The 27,846-nt window shown below is 41.3% G+C and overlaps 1 protein-coding gene and 1 long non-coding RNA gene across 9 annotated transcripts in view; one reads left to right on the top strand and one right to left on the bottom strand.

The window, feature by feature from the left end:
- Positions 1 to 5,481, top strand: part of ANKRD44 (ankyrin repeat domain 44) — a 315,981-nt gene extending 310,500 nt beyond the window's left edge. For 5 of the 7 annotated variants that reach the window (XM_032354282.1, XM_032354278.1, XM_032354277.1 and 2 more), the window contains exon 28: positions 1,132 to 5,481. In XM_032354282.1, coding sequence (XP_032210173.1) covers positions 1,132 to 1,379 — 248 coding nt within the window. In that variant the 3' untranslated portion in view covers positions 1,380 to 5,481. The remainder of the gene's footprint in view (positions 1 to 1,131) is intronic. The other 2 variants (XM_032354280.1, XM_032354281.1) reach the window with 1 other exon arrangement.
- Positions 2,424 to 27,846, bottom strand: LOC116597003. 2 transcript variants are annotated; one of them, XR_004288420.1, is made up of 4 exons: positions 26,629 to 27,846; positions 26,445 to 26,547; positions 10,708 to 10,852; positions 2,424 to 2,507 (listed from the first exon to the last, which is right to left on the bottom strand). It is a non-coding gene; the product is annotated as an uncharacterized LOC116597003 (long non-coding RNA). The 2 variants fall into 2 exon arrangements; XR_004288419.1 differs by having other exon boundaries at positions 26,445 to 27,837.

Genomic DNA, 27,846 nt, shown 5'->3' with positions numbered 1-27,846 from the left:
GGGACTTCCATGGGATGGAATGTTCAGATTCCTGTCTGTTCTCACTTGGTTTCATGCTGCAGACAGGAACGATCTGTTGGGGGCTGGGGGAGGGGCAGAAACTCTCCGATGTTGATAGGAGTTGACAAAATGTGGAGTTTTATCACACTAGCCACTAGCTCTGAATAAATAAGGGAAGCGTAATAGGAAATCTGCGGGTGGAGGGCATAGGCTGACCCTTTCTGGTCAGTAGAATGAAGGTTGGATAAGGGCGGTAATTAAGTCACAGAATGTATCTACCTCCCCCTGCACGTGTTGTTAGTTTTCTCTTCCGGATGGGACCCATCAAGTCTAAATGGTGGAGAATGACAGGACTCCAGAACCATTTTCCCACACCAATCATTGTTGGGCGACTTTGGTTGGTTGGTGTTGCTATTTTTAAAAAATTCTGTTAAATTTCTCTTAAATGATAGTAAGTTTTAAATCACAAACAGCCAGTGCTTTCCTGTCTGATCTGCTCCAATGATTCCATTTCCCTAGAACGAGTTCATGGGTACATACTTTATATAAACACATGTAAAGCAAGAAAACTGCGTTAGTCGCATTTGCAGACTTGGGATTTTCAATGTTTTCTAATCCGACACGCGATTACCTGCTATGAAAGTCATTGTTCTCAGAATGAGAGTGTTCCGGCCCAAGCCTGAGGCGCATGGTGTGCCTTGGTGTGCGTGTGCTCTCAAGTAGAAACACCTCTGTGGTTGTCCTGGTGCTGTCATTTTTGTTTTTGTTTTTGTTTTTGTGTTGGGGGGTGTCATTTGTTTGTGTGTGTCTGTAATTGGGTCCCACCCTTGCCCCCTTGTGTTTCTGTTCATTAGATGAAGACTAGAGTTCTGCCTAACTTCGGGTAACATAGTGCTTGTTGTCATGTAAACGGAAAAACCAAGTCCCCTTCATAAAATGTCTCCCCCTCCCAGTTCCCTCTAGCCTGACCCCTAGCATGACTTGTGGGAAATAACTCCTCTTTTTGCCTGGCATGATTTCTAACTCAACATACATCTCCACGTGTGAGGTCGTATGAGATGTACTGTGGAATGCTCACGCCGCCTTTGGATTTCCTGGACTAACCACTGCCTTGTCTGCATTTACGCCCAGGTCATACCCCGGCCCTGGCTTGCGCTCCTAACAAAGACGTGGCTGACTGCCTGGCCCTCATTTTGGCTACCATGATGCCTTTTTCTCCTTCCAGTACAATGACGGCTGTCAACTTCGTTTGTTTTAAAAAAGACAATTTGAGCAGGACGACCCTCTCCAATCTGGGTAGCATGGTTAGCCTGTGCAGTAACAACGTAGGCTCAGAGGATGGGTACAATGAAAATGACTCTGATTCCGAAACGTTTTGACTTTGGACTGTAGAAGCTTTTCCTTGATCACCCATATTGGAAGAAGGGAAAGAAACATGAATTCCAGGCTTATGTTGTGTTTGAGTATTATTATGGGCCTGGGCTTCCAGAAGCCGGTAGAAAAGGAATTAATCAAATCCAGGGAGGGCAGCTAGGCTGTAGGGCAAGGCACTCACAGAAATGGGCCCTGATTTTTATTTGTGTTTTCATGTTTTCCTTAGATCTAAGCTACTTCTGTGCAAGTCTACCTCTCATTTTAAGTAAGACATTTTAAGTAAAAAATGCATTTGATTCTTTTTCTTTTGGCATAATGCAATTGAGGGGGAATGGTTCTCTAGAAAGAATTTTTGTTGTTGTTGTTTACTCACTCAGCAGTGAGTTCTCAGAAGTATATCAATGTGACATTTGTGTCCCCTGAGGGGAGGGGAAGAGAGGGTAGGAATTGCCTCAAACCTCTTCTCACTTTGAAGTTTACTTCCTCACTAGAAGCCAAAGCTAGAGGTGTTCATCTTCAGAAATGATGCCTGTAATAATCTTTTTAAGGGAGTCCAATTATGCATATCCTCTCTATAGCAAGCACTTAAATATCTAGAACTTCTTTCCAAGGATTTTTATTAAAGTTGCCAGATGAATGGAAAAATTCACCAAAAATTCAAGTTGCTTTTTTCTTTTAACACAAATATGGCCCCCAGTACTCCCTGTAACGAGCCTGGGACTAATTTTCCACTGCCTGATTGAACCCAAATCTGTCTAATAATATTTCAGGTGAAAAATTATATTGCACCAGAACTTTGAGACATATGCAGATTTAATATGTGGCTACCTTTTATTTATCTTTTTGTTAGTTCATCCTTAAATCAGAATGCTAGCTTTTTAAAAAGGTCAGAACCATCAGTTGCTTATCAGTAGTAAAGTATTAAATGAGCTTCTCAGTCAAGGTCATACCAAGTGAGTGGAAGGGTGACGACAAAGGGAAACAAGGTACAAAACAGAAGGTAGAAATGGGTGATGTGAAAAGTAAAGCCACTTGATAGTTGCTTGATGATCGAATCAACATAGTGAATACTGTGTCTGCTCCCTCTGCCAAAGCTTCTAGGTCAAATGGACCCCGTTCTGCACCTGGAATAGCTGTACAAAAAGAAGAATGAGACTCTTTAAACATTACGCACATACACACGCACACATATGTATATGTATATGTGTATATATATATATATGTCTGTAGTTCATCAACCAGCTGTATGTGAGGACCAAACTGCTTCAGTCTAAAACAGAAGAATTTAAATTGCTTTCCTTCGAAATGCAAGTGAGAACTGAAGTAGCTTTTCTATGGAGTTAAAATGTAATCTTTTTGTGTAACAGTCTTTGTTGTGTTTTATATTTCTTATGACACAGATTTCTGGTTGGTGGCTTAACATTTGTAACTGATGACCTGTTGACCAAGGCTTATTTTTTTTGCCAAACTAGAGAAAAATGTTCATATACTTTTGATGTAAATGTGTTTATATTTATTTGAAATGAAACAAAGGCCGAGGAAACATCCACTGGTGGTTCTCTGCTTTAATCGCTGCGTGTCTTACTTGGAATAACACAAAAGCAGGAAAGCATGCAGGACCCTCGCTGGGCTAACCGGCCGGCCTGGGGCCAAGCCCAGCATTTCCCCTGCTGAGGTTTCCTCGGGCTCTTCCACGTCAGTTGAAGAGGGGTACAGCCTCTATTGCTCAGCCCCAGTCTGTAGCCAGCCTGGAGCGTTTGGGAGACACTGCCATCCTTATGCTCTTCTGCAAGATGAGAACTGAGGTGTATGGTGGGTCATACGCACAAAGGTGGCCCAAAGAAATTTACGGAAATTACTCTGAACACACTGAAAATCTCACGTGGTCCCAGGAACCTAATGGGAAATGATGTCAGTGTGTGAGCACGTGTAACCAGGAGAGGAAATACAAATCACCAGCTCATGTGCTATTTTCCACTTGAGGAAGAAACGGGAGAGAAACATATTGTCAGGACTCTGACATTTTATAGTCAGTTCCATTTTCAACCGTGGAAATTTCTATTTTCTAACGTATGTGAGATATTTTTAAAACAGTGTTCTAGCATATCTGGATCAAATACACATGCTGTATTCTATTTTTCATCTAATCATAAAAGACTTTACTCTTACTCTTTTAATATCCTGACTTAATGCAAAACTCACCTTGGGTTCTTCACAAATGAGAACTTGTTCAGAGGACTTACAGAATTGGTAATAATTTCCCGGGAAGTTTTCGACCCCACCAACATTGTTTTTTCATGTTTTGGTGTTGTGGTCCCCCTCCTTCCTCTGTCCTTTTTGTTCGTTTAGAGAAGACGCGTTTTTGAAAAGTAGATAAATTGCTAATGAGCAGTAATGACCTTATCTTTACCAAAACACTGAAAAGTAAGCGAGCTCCAATGCTAAAAAAAAGCACGATATACTGTGGTGTCTTTTTCTAGAAGTGAATGGAAATCTTGGTGCACTGGCGTTTAAAGCAGGAAAGGAAATGCCTGCTTGTAATGGTGAAGCAGCATTCACATTTTTTCCTGTAGAGTAGCACAGAGAACAAGGAAGGTGGCAGCAAAGCAGTGCCGGCCCAGGGACACTTCCCTCCACATAGCTGCATTTTGGCTTTTCCCCACTCTCTCACGGATAGAAAGAAGGAGAACAAAAGAACAAAATGAACTCATGCTCGCCGTGAATGGTCCATGGAATCAAATCTCTCTCCTACTCTCTCACTGTTTCTCCATTCCCCGAGACCAAATTTTTTTTCTTTAGGAAGTGACTTCAAAAACTATGAGTTCTGTGTGTTTTAAGTACATCTCTTAGAAATAGAACTAGATTTGCAATGTAGCTTTCTAAGCAAAACACACACACACACACACACACACACACACACAGAGCTTTGTGCTTTTAAGCAAGTCTTGGTTGTATAGTGCTTTTTACCTGACTGTTATTTTTAGTCTGTATTTCAACCATATTCACAGGGATCACGTTTTCATCGCACTTACCTATTCGCCGTGTCTTCCTGTCCTTGGTAAATCCATTACTATCTCCAAATTGCCTAAAATCTGCTATGATTCTACAGTAAAAAGCTCAGGGGATTTCTATTTATCACTACTAAAAGGGCACTGTAGTATGTTTTGGTACTTTAGGCAGTCAACAGCTGCTTGATTTTTTTTTTATTTTATTATGAAATTAGAACAAGAACATCAAACGGATCTGCTGCACTATTCGTCCTGTTGAGCAACCTGGTTTGCTTATCTGTTGCGTTGGTTGAAGAACTCATCCCTTTTTTTTGTCTTGTAATATGAAGTTAGAGTGCCTTTTTATATTTGTATATTCTGAAGATGTTCTGTGAAACGTTTTGTATTTTTTCCTTTGAGTGTTATCAGAGCAATATAATACCAGTGAGTTTTCATTTCAGCCTTTCTTTGAATGTATAAAGTGTCTTTTTCCTCTTTCCCCTTACCTGCTTAGAAATGAAAATGAAAATGCTGAAGTTTTCTATAGGGATTATGTTTAATTTTGCAGTGCTAAAATGCTTTCTTCTTACAAAACTGTAAACCATAGGTCAATGTTAGAGGGGAAAAGCGTTTTAAGATAGTGACAATCTGAGTGTGTGTAAAAATGTAATTCTATGCGTTTCTTATGCAGTGATCTAAAAATTCAATGCAAATACCTTTTGTTTGGTAGTTTTGTCTACATATTTTATGCTTTAGCATGTGCAATATATCTTTGCAAAGCACGATGATACAAATCTGGTGCCAGTGTTATATTTTGCATAACATATTTGTAACAGCATAAAATACTGTTTGATGCTTTCAGTGGGATTTTGTCTGTAATGTTTGCTTATGTAAATTGGAGTTGAATGACTCTGGTAAATGTCATGACTGTAAAAATGAGGGAAATGACTTTTAGTTCAGTGAATGACTTTGAACCAATCTGAATCTTTTCAAGCACAGTTTAATACTTTTTCAACTACTGAATGCTAATAATGTAATGAAGTACTTAACTGTAATATACTATGGAAATGCATTCAGATGGTTATTTTTACAAATAAAAACGGTACAAATATTGTTGCAATTTGTGTTTGTCTTTACTTTTTCTGATTTATCCTTTTTTACCAGTTGCTCTGCTAATTTACATCTTTGCTTCCACCAAAGCCAAAATGACCTTACATTTTGAAAATTACTAATCAAGATAGAAGAATTTTTCCAGATTTGCATTTCTGTTTGTAACATTGCAGTTGGTGGGGGCAGGGGAAGTCAGACATGTATATTTGTGTATGTTCTATATATTAAGGCCCGTTTTCTGGAAATGATTTGAGCTGGCCTGCAACAAAGGGCGTGTGATAAACTAGAAGTAGAAAAATGAGGACAGGGAAAAAGAATACAAATACGGGAACCGTAACATTTAATACAGTGGCTATGACTGAATGGGAGTTTGCTCCAGCTCCCTTGTGATCAAGGTGAGAGGGTAGACGGGGCTGACTGTGTAGATCACATATATCAGAAAGGAGGAAGCCTACCAAGTCATCAAAATGGTGGAATCAACCACACTTCCTTTTGTGGCCGCCACTAAAACCACAACACAGGGTCGCAACTCTCCGCACTATTCTTAGACGTCACTGGAGAATTTCCTCTGTCCTCACCAGTCAAAATTTCTCTGCTAAAGTAATCATTTCAGGGACAGCCCCTAGAAGTGTTAAGGAACAAATTCCCAGTGACACTGTTTCCAGTGGATGAGAAAGAGCTTTCAGGGTGGGGCCCTCTTGAGTTCCTCAAAGCAGTGTCTTAGAAAGTTTGCAGTTCTTGCTAAGTCTAGCCTGACCCCGGCGCCATCTTTTCCACGAAGAGACGGAATCCCAGAGAAATTAGATAATTTGTTCGACTGTGTATAATTGACGCTCTCAATGCACAACCTGTGTCAATATGTTCTTTCTTTTATGCCGTCCTGACAATAATGTTTTGCGGTTGTTGGCGTTTTTTCCTGCTAGAGGTGTTCAGGAGGTTTCGCTCTTGGCAAGTCTCACTCCTTACTCAAATATGCAGCTGTGGGTGCTCATCATTCCGGAAGACTGTAAAGCTGGAATCACACCCCAGGTGGGTACTCTCTGTAGTCTAGAGCTGAGCGGTGCATTGGTTATCCAACCTCATGTAACAGATGTCATGTCTGTTACATGTCTGTTACAATGGCATGTAACAGCCACCTAGTGGCCTCAAACAGCAAATGTTTACTAAATCTCATGGTGTCTGAGAGTCAGGAGTCCAGGCATGACTGAGGTGGGTCTTCTGCCACGGGGCCTTCGGGGCTGTAACCATGGTGTGAGCCAGGGAAAGATCCATTTCTAAGCTCACTCATATGGTTGTTGGCACATTCTCTGTGAGTTGTTGGACTGAGGCTCCAGTTCCTTGACGGCTGTTAGCCCCCTTCACTTCCATGCCAAATGGGCCATTCCAAAAAACGGCAGTTCCAAACATGGCAGCTTACGTCACAAGAACTAGCAAGCTGAGAAAAGCCAGAAAGAGAAAGTGCAAGACAGACGTGCCAGCTTTTAAACTGAATACTGAAGTGCCATTCCAAAATTTCCCCCGTATTTTATTCATAAAAAGCAAGTCTCTGGATTTGTTCCACATTCAAGGGAAGGGTTATTACCAAAGGGTGTGACGACCAGGAGGCAGGAATCACTGGGAACGATCTGGGAAGCAGGTTATGACACCGGATCTGTCACAGTGTCCCTCCAGAATCTAGCGTCCTCCTGGAATAACTTCTTGCTTGCTTCTTTCCTTGCTACGGAAATTGTTTACTTTACCTTTTTGTTTACTAAATTCAAGAAAAACGTAGGGATCACCTGACTTCACTTGTGCTCTCTCAAGCAAGCAGAGAGGAGCTCATGACCTTCACGGCACCGTTTCTGTTGTTGAACATTGATGTGGGCGCGTTGTCTCCAAATTGCTTTTTTAAAGGATCCTTCTCTCTAATTCCACTCAGTAGGTTTAAATGCCCACACATTCATCCCTTGTTTAACACACTTCATGTGTTCCAGAATTAGCTTGCAAGGCACAAAGACATTAAGCTAAAAGGCTATTAACATAACATAAAAATATTGTGGGTAAAAGCACTATATGAATTGTCTGTAGCAAATTTCATGCTAAAGATACATTTGCTGTAAAATACCAAGCAGCAGAGATAATGGCCTCTTCCATTCATTAATTTTGGAGCACTCCAGGGAGTCACTGGAAAATGTGGAGCATTTGCGACTGACCCAGGGACTGGTGGGTGCGAGGGTTTGCTGCTAGCATTTACTGTACTAACAGTACGAGGCCGGGGGAACCCGATCTCCCACCAAGGCCTGCGTGCGGCTACCCCACCCCCAATGCCTGTGCTCCCCCACCTCCTGCTCGTCTGCCTCCTCATCTCCTGTTTCTTAGTCATTTTTCGTCGATTAATTATTTGTGAAGCCAGCCGTATTTTTACATCTATTTTCACAGGAGTTGCATAAACGGGCTCTAAGCTTAAGAAAAAGAATTTCAGAAGCAAAGACCAGGAATGGTCCCCGATTGTGTGTTTTTTCCAGAAAAGATCACACACAGGTTAGTGGAAAAGGATAAAGCACTGTATAGATTTGAGACAAAGATTTAATTCTTTTGTTATTAAATACACGAATGTACATATGCAAATGTACATTCCTTGTCTTAACCAGGGAATCTTGTCTCTTCTTCACAGGTGGGGAACCCCCTTCACAAAGAAGGGGCACCTGGGCCACAGTCACCCAGCAAGTTCTGGCAACAAAGAACTGTTCCTTCACATAGTTCTCTGGGCACTAGTAGACAACAATTTCTAGGATACTTTTTTTTTTTTTTTTTTTTGGTCTGTCTGGCTGCCACCCACATAGAGAAGTGACAGATTAATGAAGTTAAATCTAGAAGAATTTTGTAATTTTCAAAAGTAAAAATGTTGAAGCAGTACTTAGAGTACAAAAACCTTGCCCCTGTTTATATTCAGTTGAAAGTGCACGGCAGGTTTGAGAACTTGAATAACCCATCTTTCTTACAGTCGGGTCTCCTAAGAATTACAAAATCTAAGCTCAGATCTTAATGACAAGAAGTTGCCAACCATATAAAGATCAGAGGAAAGGGAACAGTCAGTGCCAACACCCAAAGGCAGAAATGAGCTTGGTATGTTCTAGGAACAGAAATGGGGCCCGTATGGCTGGAGACTTGTAGGGTGGGGGAGGGTGGTGGAAGATGACATTAAGAGCAATCTGAGACCAGATCTTACTAGATTTCATGAGCTGAAGTAGTAGTTTCTGTTTTACTCTGAATGTGATAAAAATCACCTGGAGAAGTTTTAAGCAGAAAAATGGCTGTGGTCCTGTTTCATTTTGAAAAGATCACTCTGACCAGTTCAGTGGCCACAGCAATGGTCTAGATAAGTAAGCACGGTGGCTTGGATTGGTGTGGCAACAGGGGAATGGCAACAAGAGAATGTGGCAATCTTGGGGTATTCTTGAAAGTAGAGTTGGCTGAACTTGCTGACGGTTTGATGTCAAGGGAACAGTCTAGAGTTTGGCGGAGAGGCTGGGGCTGTACTTATAGATGACCATGGGAGATGGCCTTGGAAATAGAGAGAGACGGGAGTGCTGAATCATGGACACACCAACATGTAGAGGTCAGGAAGAGGAGAGGACCTAGCAGAGACCATCAGGGAGGAGTGGCCAGTGAGGAAGGAGGGAACGTAAAAGAACGTGGTATCTCTGAAAACTGGGAAGGAATGTCATGGGAAAAGGAGTTTTAGTCGCATCTACTGTCTCTATCAGTTCTGGGAGGTCAAATAAGATATCAGAGTGGCACTGGATTTAGCTACACCAAATTTATCAGAGACATTCCCAAGAGCAGATGCATCGGAGTTGGTGAGCACAGCAATCGGAGGACGGGAGGAAGAGAGGACAAAAGGCAGCAGCTGAAGGAGGCTCTGGAGAACAGAGAGGGGTTTGTTTTTTAAGACAGGAGATCTTTATCATTTTGATGCTGAAAGAGTGTCTTCCAGAGAGCAGGAAGAGGGTGTGAGAAGCGGTGGGACAGTAGGTTTGGAAGGAGCATTTTAGAACAGCACGGGGCGGTTGCCAAGTAAGACTTAGTCTAGCTGAGATTTACAACCACTAGTTTAAATGATGCCAGTCATCCTGGTGGGTTTTTCGTCAGACGTTTGGGTACAGGCAGAGAGTAAGTAGCGGGATTTAAACAGGGATAGAGCTTTGCCAGGTGAGTCCAAGGGGAGCTGTGGGACTCTGGTGACTTCAACAGACACAATTGCAGAGATTATGGATTCTAAACTGGGTGAGGAAGGAACCAAAGGTGAGGGAGGTGACGGGGAGTGAGAAAGTGGTGTGGTCCCTGAACTGAACGTCTTGGCAAGATGGAAGAGCGGCCGAGTTGTCGCATCAGAGTCGCTAAGCTAAACCTGGGGTGCCCGAGGTCGCGCTCTCAGAGGAGGGACACTTCTGATGCTGACAAAGCCAAGGAGTGGGCGGTTGAGGACGAGTGAAGGAGAAAGCGTGGGAGGTGAGGAAGTAAAAACGGAGGAGGCCAACGTAACAAATGGCCCCAAGTTTAACATAGCATTTGAGCAAAACGGATGAGAAAATACAGCCATTTTGAAACATCTATAACTCAGGTAGACTCAGAGCTGATTTATTATCAGACTGAAGTTTGGGTCCAGGATTAGGATGAAGCTTTTAAAAAGGTAAGAATGATCAAGTGCATTTCTTAAAACAAACAAACAAACAAACAAAATAATACAAGGAAAAACCTCAACCAGGCCTTGATTATAATACAATGACAGCTTTTACGACCACTTGGTTTAACCTAAATGTTTTCACGAGGCTCTCCAGAAAACAGGACAGATGGTTAAGAGCTGCAGAATGAACAAAGGAGACGTGTGGGTCAGACAATCGTCTCAGTGATGATAACAATGAAAAACCGAATACTTCCCAGTGGGCCTTCCACGCAAGACGAAAGACTAAAATCATTGGAATTCTGTCTTGCTTTCCAAGTGAAAAGTAAATTTGCCTTAAAATAGTAACTTTTTCTGAAAATCTCAATTTTCAACTAAAAAGATAGAAAGTGAGTTTGGCTTTATAATTCCCTTTTGAATTTCTTTTTTCAAGAAGTGTTTCTAAGCCCCTGCTGCGTTTCCATTTTCCTTTCTTTTTCAGTCTTGAGTTTACTCCTTGCTCTTTCATTGTTACTTAAAATCTATGACAATTTTATTAGAGGTATGTTACGTAATGATTGGTTTTCTGCTTACCTTCATTCCCAAGGGTCTACCCGTTAGCGTGGAAATTTTGATGAGGCTGCTGGGCCAGTTTCATTCTGGCATCAGTGCTAACGAAGCTGATAAAGGATTCAGTCGGTGCCATCCGGGAGTTTGCTTTGTGATGTCACACCTGACACTAGAAATTAGATTGAGAGAACAAATTACTCTCCCACACTATATTTTAGATATGGAAAAAGAAAAGCCTTTCAGGATGCCAACAATATTTCCTAGAGATAAGAACATATTTTTCTAACAATATTTCATAGAGATAAGAACATATTTTCTAGTGTGTATTAATGATCCAGCTTCATTTCTCTTGCTGCCAGCCTCATGATCTGATAGTGACCCAGATGGGGAACAGAGGACCTTCTTATGAAGCTGTTGGTTGTGACCAGAACACCAAATAAAAATCATCTCATTGAATTAGTCAAGCTATTTTTCCAGTTGGAGGGAAGAATAAAAATAGCCTCTACTCTCTGAATGCTTATTGTGTGCCAGGCCCTCCTGTGAGAGCTTTACATGTATCAACCCATTTCATCCTTGAAGCAACCCTAGAAGGTAGATGTCATTTATTATCACCTGCCAAAACACACAGTAACCAGCGACAAATCTGGGATTCAAACCTAGTCACATGACTCTAGAGTTCATGATCTTACCACGCTATTTATATTGGGAGGAAAACAAACGCCTTGAAGCCAATGTTTCTTTTCTTTTCTGTAGTCCCCACCCCCTTTTTTTAAATTAACACTATGCAGTCTTTCTTCTGTGACATAAATATTATGCAACAGAGGGTTGGTTAACTATGGTCCATGCTCCAAAACCAGCAACCACTTTTTTTTTCCAATAGCAGCTTTATTGAAATTTAATTGATATATCATAAAATCCACCCTTCTAAAGTATCAAATTCAGTAGTGTTTAGTGATTTCAAAAAGAATGGATAAATAAGATGTGGTTCACATATACAATGGAGTATTACTCAGCCATCAGAAAGGATGGACACCTACCACATACATCAACACGGTGTAAGGGTCTATGCAGCCAGAGCGGCCCCACCCCCGTTGAACTGCCATTTTGTTGTTTATGCAGTAAAACTTAAATTGACTCTGCCCCCGCCTCCCGGGGAACTTAACTTAAAAACAAGTCCGGGAAACCAGTCCCAGTTTAAAAAAAAAGCCCAAATATAAGGGTGGGTCAGGCCAGGTGGAGATATTCAATCAGTGGGGACGCATACTGTCTCCTAGCTACCAAGGAGTATGGGCCCCGCCCTTTGGGCACCTTTTGGGCACCAATTCTAACCAAGGTGATAGGCTGGTTCCAATGTCTACTAGGGTAAATTGTAATTCAGTTGGTCACCTAGGATGACTGTGTAGCTTTCTCTGTGTGTTACAATTTCATTGGCCACCTGTGTGTGGCCAGGCCCAACCACATGGCCTTTGCTCTATAAAAGCTAGTCTGTGAAACAGAGACGGGTTGCCCTCTCTGTAAGGGGCGGCCCCGACCGGTCTGTTTGATGTTCGGTTTGATTCTTGATGCTTGGCACTAGATAAAGCTTTGCTTAACTTTCACTTTGTATCAGTCTCGATCCTTTAATCATGGACCCATTATTGGGGGACCCAATATTGGGGACCCAACAATTGATGGAACTGGAAAGGATTATGCTGAGTGAAATAAGTCAATCAGGGCGCCTGGGTGGCTCAGTGGGTTAAGCCTCTACCTTTGGCGCAGGTCATGATCCCAGGGTCCTGGGATCAAGGTCCACATCGGGGGCTCTCTGCTCAGTGAGGAGCCTGTTTCCCCCTCTCTCTCTGCCTGCCTCTCTACCTACTTGTGATCTCTCTCTCTGTGTCAAATAAATAAAAATAAAAATCTTTAAAAAATAATTTTAAACAATTAAAATTAAAATTTAAAAAAAAGGAAAGAAGTCAACCAGAGAAAGACAATTATCATATGGTTTCACTTATATTTGAATATAAGGAATAGAGCAGAGGACCATAGAGGAAAAGAGGGAAAACTGAATGGGAAGAAATCAGAGAGGGAGACAAATCATTGGAGACTCTTGACTCTGGGAAACAAACTGAGGACTGCAGATAAGACTGTGGGGGGGTGGGTAACTGGGTGATGGGCATTAAGAAGGGCACGTGATGTGATGAGCACTGGGTGCTATACACAATTAATGGATCATTAAACATTTATCAGAAACTAATGTAGTAAATGTCAGCTAATTGGATGTAAACTTAAAAAATTAAATTAAAATAAGAAAAAATAAAGAAACAGAACATTCTACTTAACAAACAACAAAACAGGGGTGCCTGGGTGGCTCAGTGGGTTAAAGCCTCTGCCTTCAGCTCGGGTCATGATCCCAGGGTCCTGGGATCAACCCCCACATCAGGCTCTGTGCTCAGCGGGGAGCCTGCTTCCCTCCCTCTTTCTCTGCCTCTCTGCCTACTTGTGATCTCTGTCTGTGAAATAAATAAATAACCTAAAAGAACAACAACAACAAAACAGTTATGTAATCAGCACCACTATCTAATTTCTGTAAATTTGTACCACCCAAAAACGAAATCCCACATCCATTAACAGTCATTCCCTATTTCCCTCCTTCTCCCTTTCCCTTGCAACCACTTATCTATTTCCTGTCTTTATGAATTTGTCTATTCTGAACATTCTCTATAAATGAAATAATACAATATTGGTCTTCGTGACTGGCTTCTTAGTATGAAGTTTTCAAGGTTTATCCATTTTTTTGCACATATTATTACTTCATTCCTTTTTATAGCCAAATAATACTTGATTGTATGGATATGCCACATTTTGTTTATCCCTTCATCAGTTGATGACATTTGAGTTGTTTCTATTTTTGAGCTATTATGAATAATGCTGCTATGAACATTTGTGTACAGATTTTTGTATGAACTTGTATTTCAGGTTTCTTATGTATTTACCTAGAAGTGAAATTGCTGAAGTTGCTGGGTAAGTCTAGATTTATATTTTTAGAAACTGCCAAAATGTTTCACAGCAACTGTCAAACAGTCCAATCAGCAGTATATGAGAGTTTCAATTTCTCTGTATCCTTGCCAACACTTCTTATCCCCCATTTATTTTTATTATGGCCCTCTTAGTGGATGTGAAGTAGTTTCTCATTGTGGTTTTTATTTGCATTTCTGGTTCAGGACTAATGATGTTGAACATTATTCCTTGTGTTTATTGGTTATTTGTAAATCTTCTTGGGAGAAATGTCTATTCAATCCTTTGCCCATTTTAAAGTTGAGTTACTTATTTTGTTGTTGTTGAGCAGTAAAATTCTTTACATATCCTGGATACATGTGCCTTATCAGATATAGGATTTGCAAATATTTTCTCCTATCCTATTGGTTGTTTTTTTTTACTTCATGATAGTGTCCTTTGAGACAACAAAGTTGTGTTTTTTGTGTCATATCTTAAAAAAACCACTGCTTAATTTGAAGTTATAAAGATGTACTCTTATGTCTTCTTTTAGTTTTATAGGTATAGATGGGGTGCCTGGGTGGCACAGTCCACTGAGTGTCTGATTCTTGGTTTCGGCTCAGATCCTGATCTCATGGTTGTGAGATGGAGCCCTGCAACAGGCTCCACACTCAGCATGGGGTCTGCTTGAGATTGTCTCTCCCTCTGCCCCTCCAACTCATGCTCTCTCGCTTGCTCTCCCACTTGAGTAAATATATAAATCTTTAAAAAAAAGTTTTATAGGTGTTGCTCTTACATCTAGAGCCTGTAAGTCAATTTGAGGAGTATTGCAAATTTACTATATTAAGTTTTCTGGTCCATGAACATAGGATGTCTTTCCATTTATTTAGGTCTTTCTTTTGGCAGTGTTGGCTAGTTTCCACTGTGCAGGTTTTACAATTCTTTTGTTAAATTTATTCCTAAGTATTTTATTCCTTTGGATGCTACCATTAAGGGAATTATTTTCTTAATTTCATTTTCAGATTTTTCACTGCTAATGTATAGAAATACAGTTGATTTGTAAAAATTGATCTTGCATCCTACAACCGTGCTGAACTCATTTACTACTTCTAGTAGTTTCTTAGTGGATTTTCTGTATATAACATCATGTCATCTGAAAATGGAGATAATTTCACTTCCTTCATTTCAATTTAGACTTTTTTTTTTACTTTTTCTTGCCTAACTGCCCTGGCTAGAAGCTCCAGTGTAATGTTGAATAGAAGTTGTGAGAGTAAACATCATTATTTTGTTATGATCATAGGGGAAAAGAATCTGGTCTTTATTATTAATTATGATTTTAGTTGTGGGTTTTTCACAGGCGCTCCTTATCAGTTTGAGGAAGTTTCCTTCTATTTCCAGTTTATTGAGTTTTTTAACTTAAGAAATGGGATTGGATTTTGCCAAATGCTTTTCTTCATCTTCTGAGATGACTGATCATGTGGTTTTTGTCCTTTGTCCTTTAGTCTATTAATATGATAAATTACATCAATTTTTTTATGTTGAATCAACTTGGCTATGTGGGATAAATCTCCCTTGGTAATGGTACATAATCCTTTTTATATATTTTTGGATTCTGTTTCTTCCTGTCTAACCTTGGCAGGGACCAGGGGATGTGGGGAACCAGAGCCTCTGGTTTCATTAGTCACCGAGGTTTCCCAGATCACATCCCACCCAGTGCATATAGAATTCCTGATTTTATCAGGGAAACCAGGAGGGAAGATGTCAGAAAAAAACTGACTTGGGCATCAAGGCCTGCTCACACCGTAGGAGATCTGGGGGTGAATCACCAACCATTTCCTGGCATCTCGTTTCTCACCTGTACAATTTCTATTTACAATAGAATGGACAGATTAAAGTTTACTACCTATAATATAATAAGAACTTTCATAATAATAAAAACACAGAAAACAATTTAAAATAGGAAAAGGATATAAATCAATAATTTGTAGAAGAGAAGTCAGATATTTAGTAAGAATATATTTTTAAATCTTATCACTAATAAATAGGGAAATCCAAATTAAAGCAAGTGCTGTATTATTTTTTACTCAGAATATTGGCAAAAGATTTTTTAAAAGAGTGATACTACATAGTGCTGGCTAAAAAATGGGAACTCTCCTTCAGTGATAGTGGGTAGAGGAATTGCTACAATAGGACAATACTGCATTTCATCAAATCTAAGTTGGCAATTGTCTTGTCCATTTAGGCTGCTATAACAAAACTGCCATAGACTGGGTGGCTTGAACAACAGACATTTATTTCTCAGCTTTGGAGCTGGGAATTCCAAGATAAAGTACCACGGATTAGGTGTCTGGTAAGAGCCCGTTTCCTATTTCATAGACAGCCATCTTCTCTCTCTATCCTTACATAGAGGGAGGGGTGTGAGAGCTTTCTGGAGTCTTTTCTACAAGGGCATGAGTCCCATTCATGAGGGCTTCACCCACATGACCTAATCACCTCCCGGCCCCACATCCTAATGCCATCACATTGGTGATTAGGTTGCAACATACGAATTTTGAACAGACACAAACATTCAGTCTGTAACAAAGATGTACCATTATTTTCTCAAACAAAGAAAAAACCTGCCAATTAAATAATAATATAATACTTTCTTTTCTTTGATTATAAGATGCCTCCTGACTTTAAGGACATTAAGTGTGAATGATAAAATGTGGCATACGTTAATACCCATTAAAATTAGAATTACACATACCCTTTCACCAAGCAATCCTACTTTGGGGAATCAATGCTACAGAGATAAAATTACAATTAAGCAAGGATGAAATTTAAAATATTTAACAGCCAATTTGGCACAGATACTTACCAGTCAGAACAGACACTAATCAAAATAAACACCAACAAATGGACCTGCCTCTAACATTTTTAGGTTCTGGCAAGAGTATAAATGGAGGTTTTTATATGAGATGTTTAAACACTTTAAAGTGAAAAAAAAATCAGTAAATAAAATATATTCTGTCACCATGCTTTGACAAGTATGCCTTCATGACAATCTAGAAGAACTGGTTCAGATATAAAATTACTGCCCCCCTTGAATTTCTGAGTCAGACCCTAGTAGCACAGGGAAGGTAGCCCTCCATCTTCAACTGGTAGCTCATGTCCCACTGGAGTTTCTTCCTACCCACAGCCTGATTCTCACTGAGAGGAGTCTTGAATACACATATGGACACCTTAGCCTGCATGACCAAGCTCTGTTAATACCGTCGGCCCCTTGGTTGCCCCTCAGGCCTGTGGGTGTTTGCAATGGTGGTGTAAGTTGCCTTCAAGAGGATGGACCAATGAAAATGATCCATGTAGCTCTGTTATGAGGATCAAGGCTTTTGAGTAGGGAATTTCAGCATCTCGAATATAAAATAGTCTGATAGAAGGTCATAGATTATAATTGGGCACATCCCCTTCGGCCCACAAACTCCTTACCCCATGGGGAGGAGCATAACTGAAGGAGAACAAGAACAATTGCCTTCTGGGAGGGAGCACAAGTCTAAGGATATTACTGCTGGCACGCAGACTTTCTCAGCAACTAACAAGTTGAATATTAGTCCTTCAGAAAACCATTGATGTAAATGCCAAAATGTTTATTGCATCTTTTAGATGATTTTATTTTTAACTAATCTCTACATCTAATGTGGGGCTTAAATTTAACAATCCATGATCAAGAATCCCACGTCCTAACAGCTGAGCCAGACAGACGCCCCTGTTTATTGCATTCTTTGTTAGTGGAAAAGAAAAAAACCAGAGACAATTTGAATGTCATTCTATTATATCCCTAATATGGAATGATATGAAGCTATTAAAAATAATAAATGTGGTTAAGTGATATTAAGTATGGTTAAAAACAGGAAGTTTCAGTGAAATGTTTATCGTTACAATCTCAAACATCAGCAAAAAATCCATTTATATGTTTATAAGCATCTATCTACTGGATGGTCATGGACAAAGATATGACAGGACTTACCCTATAATGTTACAGGAGAAGGGTATATGCCCCTCCCTCTCTCTCTCTTTCTCTCTCTCTGTCAAATAAAAAATAATAAAATCTTTAAAAAAAAGAAAAAAAAAAAGGAGGAGAGAATAAGGGAATGGTAAAATTGTATCTAAATGGGAAATGTGCCTGGCATAATGTTAAGAATGTAACATAGAAAAATTAGAACAGTGATCTAATTATGTGACAGAACTGTGGGCAACTTTTGTTCTGAATTTATGCTCGTGTTTATGTTTATTGTTTCTGCAATAAGGTTTTTAAGAAGAAAAGAGGCTGGAATGCATAAACAGGAGCTGGGAGGTAAATCAGTTCTTCTACTTAATGGTGGGTTAATACTGTCCTTTAGAGCTAGCTCCAAGCTCCGTAGTTAAAGAGGAATGAAGAAAACTTGGTGAGGCTCCAGTAAGAAACCACAGACATATTAAGAATTGAAGAAAGCATCCTTTTTGGAAGAGTAAAAGGGACTGAACTTAAATAGCTTAAAGTTTCCTTGAATTGTAAAATATGGAGATTTGGGTCAATAATTTCTCACATCCCTCCAGCTCTAACAAGTTTTTGTTCTTAGACTAGATCTGTTAGTCAGCAGCGTAACTGCCAACTGCTTGCAGCTTCTGAAGGAGAGAGCAGGGAAATACGCAGGAAATAAAACATGGTTGGAGGCTGACTGCACCTTGAGTCCTTCCCCAGAAGAATTTCTTCCAGATGAGATTAAGATGTGCTCTTCCTCTTCTAAGAAAGAAAATAAATTGGATTTAAATGCGGCATGGCAAATTCAGGATCATGAAAAATTATTGGAGAAAATGTTGAGTTAAAATAGAAGTGATTGATACAAGACTGATTGTAAAGTCCCTTTACTGGAGACTTTAAAAATTAAAGTTGTCACTCATCATTAGGGGATATTGCTAAAGAGATGTCAGTTGGCCAGTGTGAACTCCTTCAAGCGCTACATATCTAGCTATCTCCACCAGCTTGTTGTTGTACAGATACTCAAACACATTTTTTTGCTCTCTCCCTTGAACAGCCTATGGTAGCTACTATATTCAACAACATCAGAATTCATCCTGTGTCCCCAGGCTGAAAAACCAGATGGACATCCTCGACTCTTACCCCTCCTTTGCTATAATTATCCATTGGGTTATGAAGTCCTGTTCTTTCTGTGCCTTTTTCTATTCTTTTTTATTTTATAAGTAGGCTCCATGCCCAGTGTGGAGCCCAACATGGAGCCCAACGTGGGACTTGAACTTACAACCCTGAGATCAAGACCTGAAGAGAGATCGAGTCAGATGCTTAACAAACTGAGCCACCCAGGCACCCCTCCTTCTGTGCCTTTTGAACACACTTTCCCTTCTGTGTCTGTTGAACTCAACTCTCCAAACCCAGGTCAAATGTCACTTCTTCTCAAGTTCTACCTTTAAAAAGGCAGAAATAATTGTTTTTTCCTCTGTGTTTCCAAGGCACCAAGCACATGCCAGGAGCAATGGTGGTTATATCACTTACTGTTGTAATGATTTGATTATATGTGTGACGAAGATGAAATATTCTTCTGTCTTTGCTCCTCAATCCCCATCTCCTCCCGGTCACATGCCAGTTTGGGTTGGCCTAATTCTGGATCTTCTCTAGGTGGTTTAAACATAGGCATGGAAAGGGTTTGGGAGGATTAGAATATGAGAGCCCCTGGGTAATCAAAATCTCTAAATATGGGGAGTTGAATTGGGACCCCTTTGGTATTCTTTGAAAAACATAAATGAATATGAAATATATGCTTAATTACTTCTTGGAAACTAGACTGTGTTTCCCACACAGAGATAGGTCTCATAGAGCCCTGGGATTTATTTAGGTTACACATAGATCTGTTGCCTCCTTTTCTACTTCATGTCTATTTCCCCAGTCCCTCAGCAGTGCCTGCGTGACCTAGTAAGTAAACGTATGCGTGTGGTATGGCCCCTTCCAATAAAACATCCCAATTTTCCAAATTAGCGTTAATGAACATTTCCAGATGGTGTCACTTTGCTTTTGCCACCAGAGGTCCCGAGACCAGGCCAACAGCTAAGAGGAGGGCGCCCAGGTTGGAACTGGGATGGAAGCCCAAATCAAAGCGAGGAAAATGTGGCAGCGGTCAAGGCAATAGCTATTGACGTGATGCCAAGAGAAAGGCAAGACAAAGGCTTAAGAGGAAAACAAACTGTGAGATCAGTGGCCAGGAGAGTCTAAAGCATGATGTCCAAGTCCAAGGTGCCAAATGAATCGGGTATGTTCAGAGATCTGAGAAGGGCTATTCTTCACAATGTGTCTTTGACCGGGTCAGGTGTAGCTGTTTAAAGACACTGGAGGGGCGCCTGGGTGGCTCAGTTGTTTAAGCGTCTGCCTTCAGCTCAGGTCATGTTCCCTGGTCCCGGAATGGAGCCCCGAGCTGGGCTCCCCTTGGCGGAGGGCTCCGAGCTGGGCTCCCCTTGGCGGAGGGCTCCGAGCTGGGCTCCCCTTGGCGGAGGGCTCCGAGCTGGGCTCCCCTTGGCGGAGGGCTCCGAGCTGGGCTCCCCTTGGCGGAGGGCTCCCTCTCTCTCTCTCCCTCTGCCCCTCCCGCCTCCCTCATGCTCTCTCTCCCATAAACCAGTAGAATCTGTTAGAAACAGTGAAGACACTGGCACGTGTCACGCGCCATCCTCCTCCTCCCCACGGAGCGGCCCGGGCCACAGTACAGACTGGGTGAGGCTGCCGGTGCCCGGGGACGAATCGTGTTTGTGATGAAGTTCTGGAATGTAAGTGAGGTTCGGTGGGGTGGAGTCCGGAGCCGATGACCAAGAAAGGCCACTTGAGATGTCTTTGGTGCAAAATGGTGGTTTATTAAAGCACAGGGACAGGACCCGTGGGCAGGAGGAGCTGCTGCCCTGGGGTTGCCAGGGTTGGCAGGTTATGCACCCTGGGGGTGGGGGAAGGAAAAGGGAGGTTTCACTAGAACTTTCATATGCTAAAGAGGACCTACAAGATCCCGGAGGCCTGGAGGCCTTGCCATTGTCAAGGTCATTTTTCGCTCTAGTAAGGTAATAACATTAAGATAGTTGGGAGATTCCTAAAGAAGGTCACATACGTCCCACCCAGGAGTGGGGGTGAGGGAAGGTTGGAGGGTGTCAGCTTTTGCTTTGTCCTCAGCCAGCCTTCTGTTCCCTCATCATTTGTACCTGGCATTGTACCGGTGGTCACTGTATTCTACACTGTCACACACTTGCAGAGAAAAATAACGATGCTGTAAAAGTTGTCTTTAAAATAATACAAAAGCTCCCCACTTTTCCACTTTTCCAGCCACTAGCCCCTTGTAGGACCAGTTCCCAGAACAATTTCAGTTAGAACCTTGAAGAAAATTAAATGTCCTCGGTCAATGAACTGCATTTCTACATTTGGTCTTCTCTATTTGTCCATTGTTACTTTTCCTCTTGGGATACATCTTTTAAGCTGCTACTGACTTGATGCAGGAAACAACATAAAACTGAGAATTATTTTTCAGATTCCTTAATCTCAGCACTTTTTATCTATTAATTTTTTTTTCAATATAGCTAGTTCTATTGTGGGATCAACTTTCGTTGCCATTGTATAAAATTGAATCCTATATTGCTTATTGCATGTAATTATTTTTGTAGTTTTTTAAAGATCTAACTGTTACCAATTTAAATCAGGCACTGGTGTCATATTTCAGCAAAATTTTTTTTCTAGAATACTCTCCATCCTCCACTTTGTGAAAATTAACATAATTGCGTCTTTTCTTTCTCTTTTTTTAAACAGCAACCCAGGCTGTTAACCCTTCAGGACCCAAGCAGCCTTCAGGACTCAAGCTGCATCACAGGAGCCCTGAGAAAGCAGTTAGGTATCAGAATGTGCTTAACCCAGCCACTGAATGCAAAGGGTTACACTCTGCTGGAAGCTACGGGGACTGATTGGTGATGGTGGCAGAAGTAAGATGTGTTCCTCATGCTACCTGGCTTGGGAGCATCACTGTATCTTCTTACTGGGAGCAAGGGACTGGAAATTCCCCTTCGACTTAAAAATAGAAGACAAGGGCGCTTGCTATAGGAATTAGAGAAAAGTAGGCAGTATTTCTAGAGCTCTTCGGAATTCTTTCAGAGAAAATGTTATAAAAACACAAGCTATTTCTTTTATTGTTAAATTACGTTTCTATTGTAAGGGCCTATTTAGCCAGAGCGATTCCATCTTGGATTAGACAGTCATTTTGTTGTTTATGCAGTAAAACGTAAACTGACACCCCCCACCCCGACCCCAACCAGGGGACTTACTTAAAAGCAAGCCCAGGAAACCAGTCCCAGGTAACAAAGCCCAAATACAAGGGTGGGTCAGGCCAGGTGGAGACATCCAATCAATGGGGCGCGCATACTGTCTCCCTAGCTACCAAGAAGTGTGGGTCCCACCATTTTGGGCGCCAATTCTGACCAAGGTGATAGGTTGGTTCAAATATCTACTGGGGTAAATTGTAATTCAATTGGTCACTTATGTTTGACCTAGCATGACTGTGCAGCTTTCTCTGTGTGTTACAATTTCATTGGCCACCTGTGCATGGCCAGGCCCAACCACATGGCCTTTGCCTTTAAAAGCTAGTCTCTAAGGCAGAGAGAGGTCACCTCTTTGCAAGAGACAGCCCTAGCTGGTCAGTTTGATTCTCAGTGCTTTGTGTGAAATAAAGCTTTGCTTGACCTTCGCTTTGTATCAGTCTTATTCTTTTGACCATGGACCCAACACTATCACCAATAACTCTGCAAGGAGAGCTTTTTTTTTTTTTTTTTTTAAATTAAAAGTCCCCTCTGCCCGCCTCTCTGCCAAATTGTGATCTTTGTCAAATAAATAAATAAAATCTGTGGGGTCCCTGGGTGCTTCAGTCGTTAAGCATCTGCCTTCAGCTCAGGTCATGATCCCAGGGTCCTGGAATCAAGTCCCACACTGGGCTCCCTGCTCCTCGGGAATCCGGGTTCTCCCTCTCCCACTCCCTCTGCTTGTGTTTCCTCTCTCACTGTGTCTCTCTCTGTCAAACAAAATAAAATCTTAAAAAAAAAAGTCCCAATACTGTAAATCGCTAATTACCAAGAGAACTTTGCCATGCAAAGAGCGGGGTATCAAAAGCTTGCAAAATCAGCCTCTGAATCAATTACTACTGCCCCCCACTTCCCCCTCGCGTAGCATGATTTACTGCCTGCTGGACAAAAGTCAGAGGAGAGAAGGGAGACGGAAAAGTAGGAGAAGTAATCCTAAACATAAACCCCAACGTGCTCATGGAAAGAGAAGGGAGGAACCACGTGTGGTGTGGAGACAGAGAGACAGTGCCTGACGGAAGTGAAGTCTGCTAATGTGGCAAGGAAAAACAAATCCTGTTCTGAATTACAAGACAGGGAGGAAGTCAGGAAGTGGAAACTCAGGAATGACTGTGAGAAGAATTTGGTCGTATTTTGAAAGTGCTCTGGGCCATACAAAATTAAAGCCCCACTCTTGCAGACCAGTACAAAGGAGGTGGTGTTCTAGCTTTCTCTTGTTTCATTATCTGGCTTATGTCATCTGTGAAGAATTAGCTCTAGGAACTCTATGTGGACTAATTTATACTATTCAGGTGTTCTTAAATGAATAACTAACAGTCCGTTGTGGGGATATAATGACTGGTAGCTCCTTTTGTTTGCTACAACTACCCGCTTCCAAAGATGGATTCTATTCGGATCTCTCCGTGTTGCTCTCGCCGAAGTGTGTGTAGTAAACAATTTGGACACTAGCTTTCCCATCCGCCTCAGTTAAAGACCCAGGTTCCAGGCTTTTCTCCTCTCCTCCGCCTCTTCCCCCATCATATTCATTTCCTAAACCAGCCTTCCTCAGAGCATGGTCTGCAGACCCCTGGCATCCCAGTCACCCACTTGAGGACCTCATGAGTTAAAAACCTTTTCATAATAATTGTAAGATTACCTGCCTATCTCACTGATGGCACAAAAGCAAGGTGTATAGCAGGTAAAGCTGTCATTGCCTTAGCACGAATGTCTGCCCGCCGGAACGGTACTGGCTGTCACTGCACATACTCCCGCAGTAAAAAAAAATTATGGCGAAGTCAAAGTTATCAGTTTTCTTAAACCTCAGTCCTTAAAGGTAGGAAAATAGGCAGAGAGCGCTGTGCTGCATGCTGAAGTAGGGTTGGAGCACTGTCGCATTGAGCTGCTGGCTGAATCAGCTGCTTTTTGCTGGAATATGGTTTTTGCTTGAAAATACGAGTGAGGAGAGGGTGTCATTACTCAGACTTGTGTATCCTGCCATGATTTTCTTGGAAATCAATGAAGCCTGTCACCTCAAGGAAAACAATGGATTTTTTTTTTAAGATTTTTTTGTTAAGTAATCTCTACAACCAACATGGGACTCAGACTGACAACCCTGAGATCAAGAGTCCCCTGCTTCACTGACTGAGCCAGCCACCTGCCCCAACAGACAGCATTTTTATTTTTTTATTTTTTTAAAGATTTTATTAATTTATTTGATACCCCGCTCTTTGCATGGCAAAGTTCTCTTGGTAATTAGCGATTTACAGTATTGGGACTCCTGTGTATGGACATTTAGGCTGTTTCCAAGTAAGCAGAGAGGCAGGCAGAGAGAGAGGAAGGGAAGCAGGCTCCCCGCTGAGCAGAGAGCCCGATGGGGGGCTTGAGCCCAGGACCCTGAGATCATGACCTGAGCTGAAGGCAGAGGCTTTAACCCACTGAGCCACCCAACTGCTCCCAGACAGTATTTTTAAATGCGTTAGTGTATAAATGTTTTTTTAAATATTTCAATGTTAATTTCCAATATGGTTAATATTGATAGATATAACCCACAAAACAAAAGCTCTTTGGGGGTCCTCACTGATTTTTTAAAATATTTTATTTATTTATTTGACAGGCAGAGAACACAAGTAGACAGAGAGGCAGGCAGAGAGAAAGGAAGGGAAGTAGGCTCCCCACTAAGCAGAGAGCTTGATGCAGGGCTGGAGCCCAGGACCCCGAGACCATGACCTGAGCTGAAGGCAGAGGCTCAACCCAACTGAGTCACCCAGTTGCCCCTTTAATCTCATCTTTAATGATGCTTTACCCCACCGAGTCACCCAGGCACCCCGTCCTCACTGATTTTTTTTTTTTTTTGTCTTACCCTCACTGATTTTTTAGAGTGTTGAGAGATTTTAGGGTGCCTGGCTGTCTCAGTCAGTGGATCATGTGACTTGATCTCAGGGTTGTGTGATTGAGGCCCACTTTGAGTGTAGAGATTATTTTAACATCTTTTTTTCCTTAAGACTTTTATTTATTTGAGAGCGAGACAGAGATAGTGAGAGAGAGCATGGGTAGGGAGGAGAGGGAGAAGTAGGCTCCCTGCTTAGGGAGGGACATGGGGCTCCATCCCAGGACGCTGTGATCATGACCTGAGCCGAAGGCAGACGCTTAACTGACTGAGCCACTCAGGTGCCCCCAAAATTAAATCTTACCAAAATAGTGTCAGGAGATCCTGAGACCAAAAGTTTGAAAATGGTTGCTCTGTAGAAATGCTTCCTAGAATGTGTTATTTGAAAGTTTGACCTTTGGGATTCTCTGATTCTGTGCTATCCAGTATATCCACTATGGTAGCCAGTAGTCCCATGTGGTTACTTAAATTTATGTTAAATAAAATTAAAACTTCAGTTCTTCGGCTGCACTGGCTACATTTTAGGGACTCAACAATCCAGTGTGGTTAGCAGAGAGTACACCATTTTCAGCACCACAGAAAGCCTGCTCTCAGGCTTGTTCATCCGCTATGGTCAGCAGCAGCAAAGCCTCTACAAAGTTCTGAAAAGGGGAATTACTGCTTCATTTTGTTAAGGCATTTCTCAAGCTCATTTGAACACAAAACTTTATTTTTCACATGACACCTAGCTCCATTCTGTGAAACACATTTTGAAAAATGCTATTCTGTCTTTCTCCAATGCTTATTTTAACTATTCTACTGATGTGAGATTTCATTATAAGCAATTGTTATAACTCTTTTGAAAGTAAGTGGATATAAATAATATGTTAAGTTATAAAACCTGTCATCTAAATCTAAATCCCATTCTTTTGCTAATTGACACCTGGAATTTCTGACCATTTGGGTGTATTCCTGTTCAGATTACTTTTTGATCATTTCTAAATTTTTACTCAATGTCTTTTCTAGTCTATGTCATATTATAGTCTGAAAGCTCTGAAGATTTTCACATTCTTTTTTTTTTTTAAGATTTTATTTATTTATTTATTTGACAGAGAGCACAAGTAGGCAGAGAGGCAGGCAGAGAGAGAGAGGGAAGCAGCTCCCCACCCCCACCCCAGCAGAGAGCCTGATGTGGGGCTCAATCTCAGGACCCTGGGATCATGACCCGAGCTGAAGGCAGAGGCTTTAACCCACTGAACCACCCAGGCGCCCCAGATTTTCACATTCTTAATGCAGGATAAATTAGCTTACCCTGACCAACAGAAAAGATAGGTAACTCCATGTATGTGTATGTAAATTCAATTACGTGTGTGTGTGTGTGCACAGAAAGAAAAACATATAAAATTTATTTGCTATTATGAAGGTGGGTTTATACTATGCATCTATTTTATATATTCCCTTTTTGTCTTAAGGCATTATTATAAATATTTCCCCACCTTACTATATGGTTTTTGGAAATAAGATTTTAATGGAAGATGATACATTATGATTTAATACAGTAATGGTTATATATTATTCTATTTCATGGACTTACCACCATGTATTATTTAATTTATCTCCTGTGTATGGACATTTAGGCTGTTTCCAAATTTGATTCTTGTGAGTTATCTATAAATGTATTTGTCCACAGGTCTGAACTAGGATAAAAACAACAAAATGGGTTACTGTTCATTCTAGAGCGGACTCTGACTCTCACCCTCCTGGCATTCTATACCCACCCCATCTCCACAGGGTTCCTATAGGTCAACAAAGTGAGACATCTCAGCTGCTGGCCCACAGGGACAGAGGTACTGAGTCTTGCCAATTTCGACAGATGACATCATAATCTCCTTATCTCTTCCAGCTTCTCTTTGTTCAGCAAAGACAAGGTTGAGAATTTTTTCACTCAAAAATTTTCATTAAAAAACTAAGAGTAAAACAAAACTATATTTACGAAATGTACCTTCCTGCCTCTAACAGAGCTGCGGGTCAAAGATTACCCTTCGGGATGCCCAGTCCCCAGCTTCTTCCTCACTTCCTCCCTGACTGGGTTAGATGTGGTAGTTGCGTGGGCCCTCCCAGAACCATATTCCTGGTCTTTTCTGTAGCCCTTGCCCTCCGGTGGGCACTCAGCCCAGTCCATCACTCTTGGGGCACCCTGCACTGATGTGAATGAAAGCAGCACTTCTGCCCTCGATTACACCTGCGGGTCTCCTCTTCGGTTTTTTCTTGAAGCTAGATTGTGGTCTTCTTGAAGGCAGAAACTGCATTTCATTCCCATAGCCACAGGGGTTAGCACAGCACCCAGAACTGAGCAAACTTAGAGTAAATGTTGGTGAACGCAGGCCTGCAAGCAGGAACAATGCACAGACTCATGCACGTGTGAGCAAAGGAGCAGTTCACACGGAAACATGGGGAAGGAATGTTTCCATCTCTAGGGTCTGAAAGGAAGCATCTTCCTGCCTCAGGGCTGTTACCTTTTGGGACTAAATGAACGGTTTATCTGTAATTTACGTGCTCATAATTTGCAGAATTCCTGGATCTTTGAGGAACTTCCTGAAAACCAAACAGGCATATTTCTTTTTTCCTGTCCTAGAATTAAACCACAGTTATGAAAAGTAGAGAGAAAATAAAAGAAGGTAAGAGCTTGAGGCAAGGTCTTTAGCACCATGTCTTTCTAAAGCAAGAGACACATTCTCTAGTTCCCCAGTCAGGGCCTGGATACAGAGTAAGAGCAGGTAGGGAAACAGGCACACTTAGTCATCCTCGTGGGAGTGTAAATTGTTGCAAACATTCTAGAGGAAATTTGGGGGATATTTATCAAAATGCTAAATGCCAATACCATCTGACCAAGCAATTCTATTTCCAGGAACTTATCTCCCAAAATGCTTGGGTAAGTACATAGATATCAGTGTATAAAGATGTTTGCTGCAGCACTATTGGTCATAATAAAAAAT

This window comes from Mustela erminea, chromosome 8 (genome assembly GCF_009829155.1).
Source record: "Mustela erminea isolate mMusErm1 chromosome 8, mMusErm1.Pri, whole genome shotgun sequence".
Taxonomy (NCBI): Eukaryota; Metazoa; Chordata; class Mammalia; order Carnivora; family Mustelidae; genus Mustela; species Mustela erminea.
Note: the sequence above shows the minus strand (reverse complement) of the source record. Positions and strands in the feature narration are given on the sequence as shown.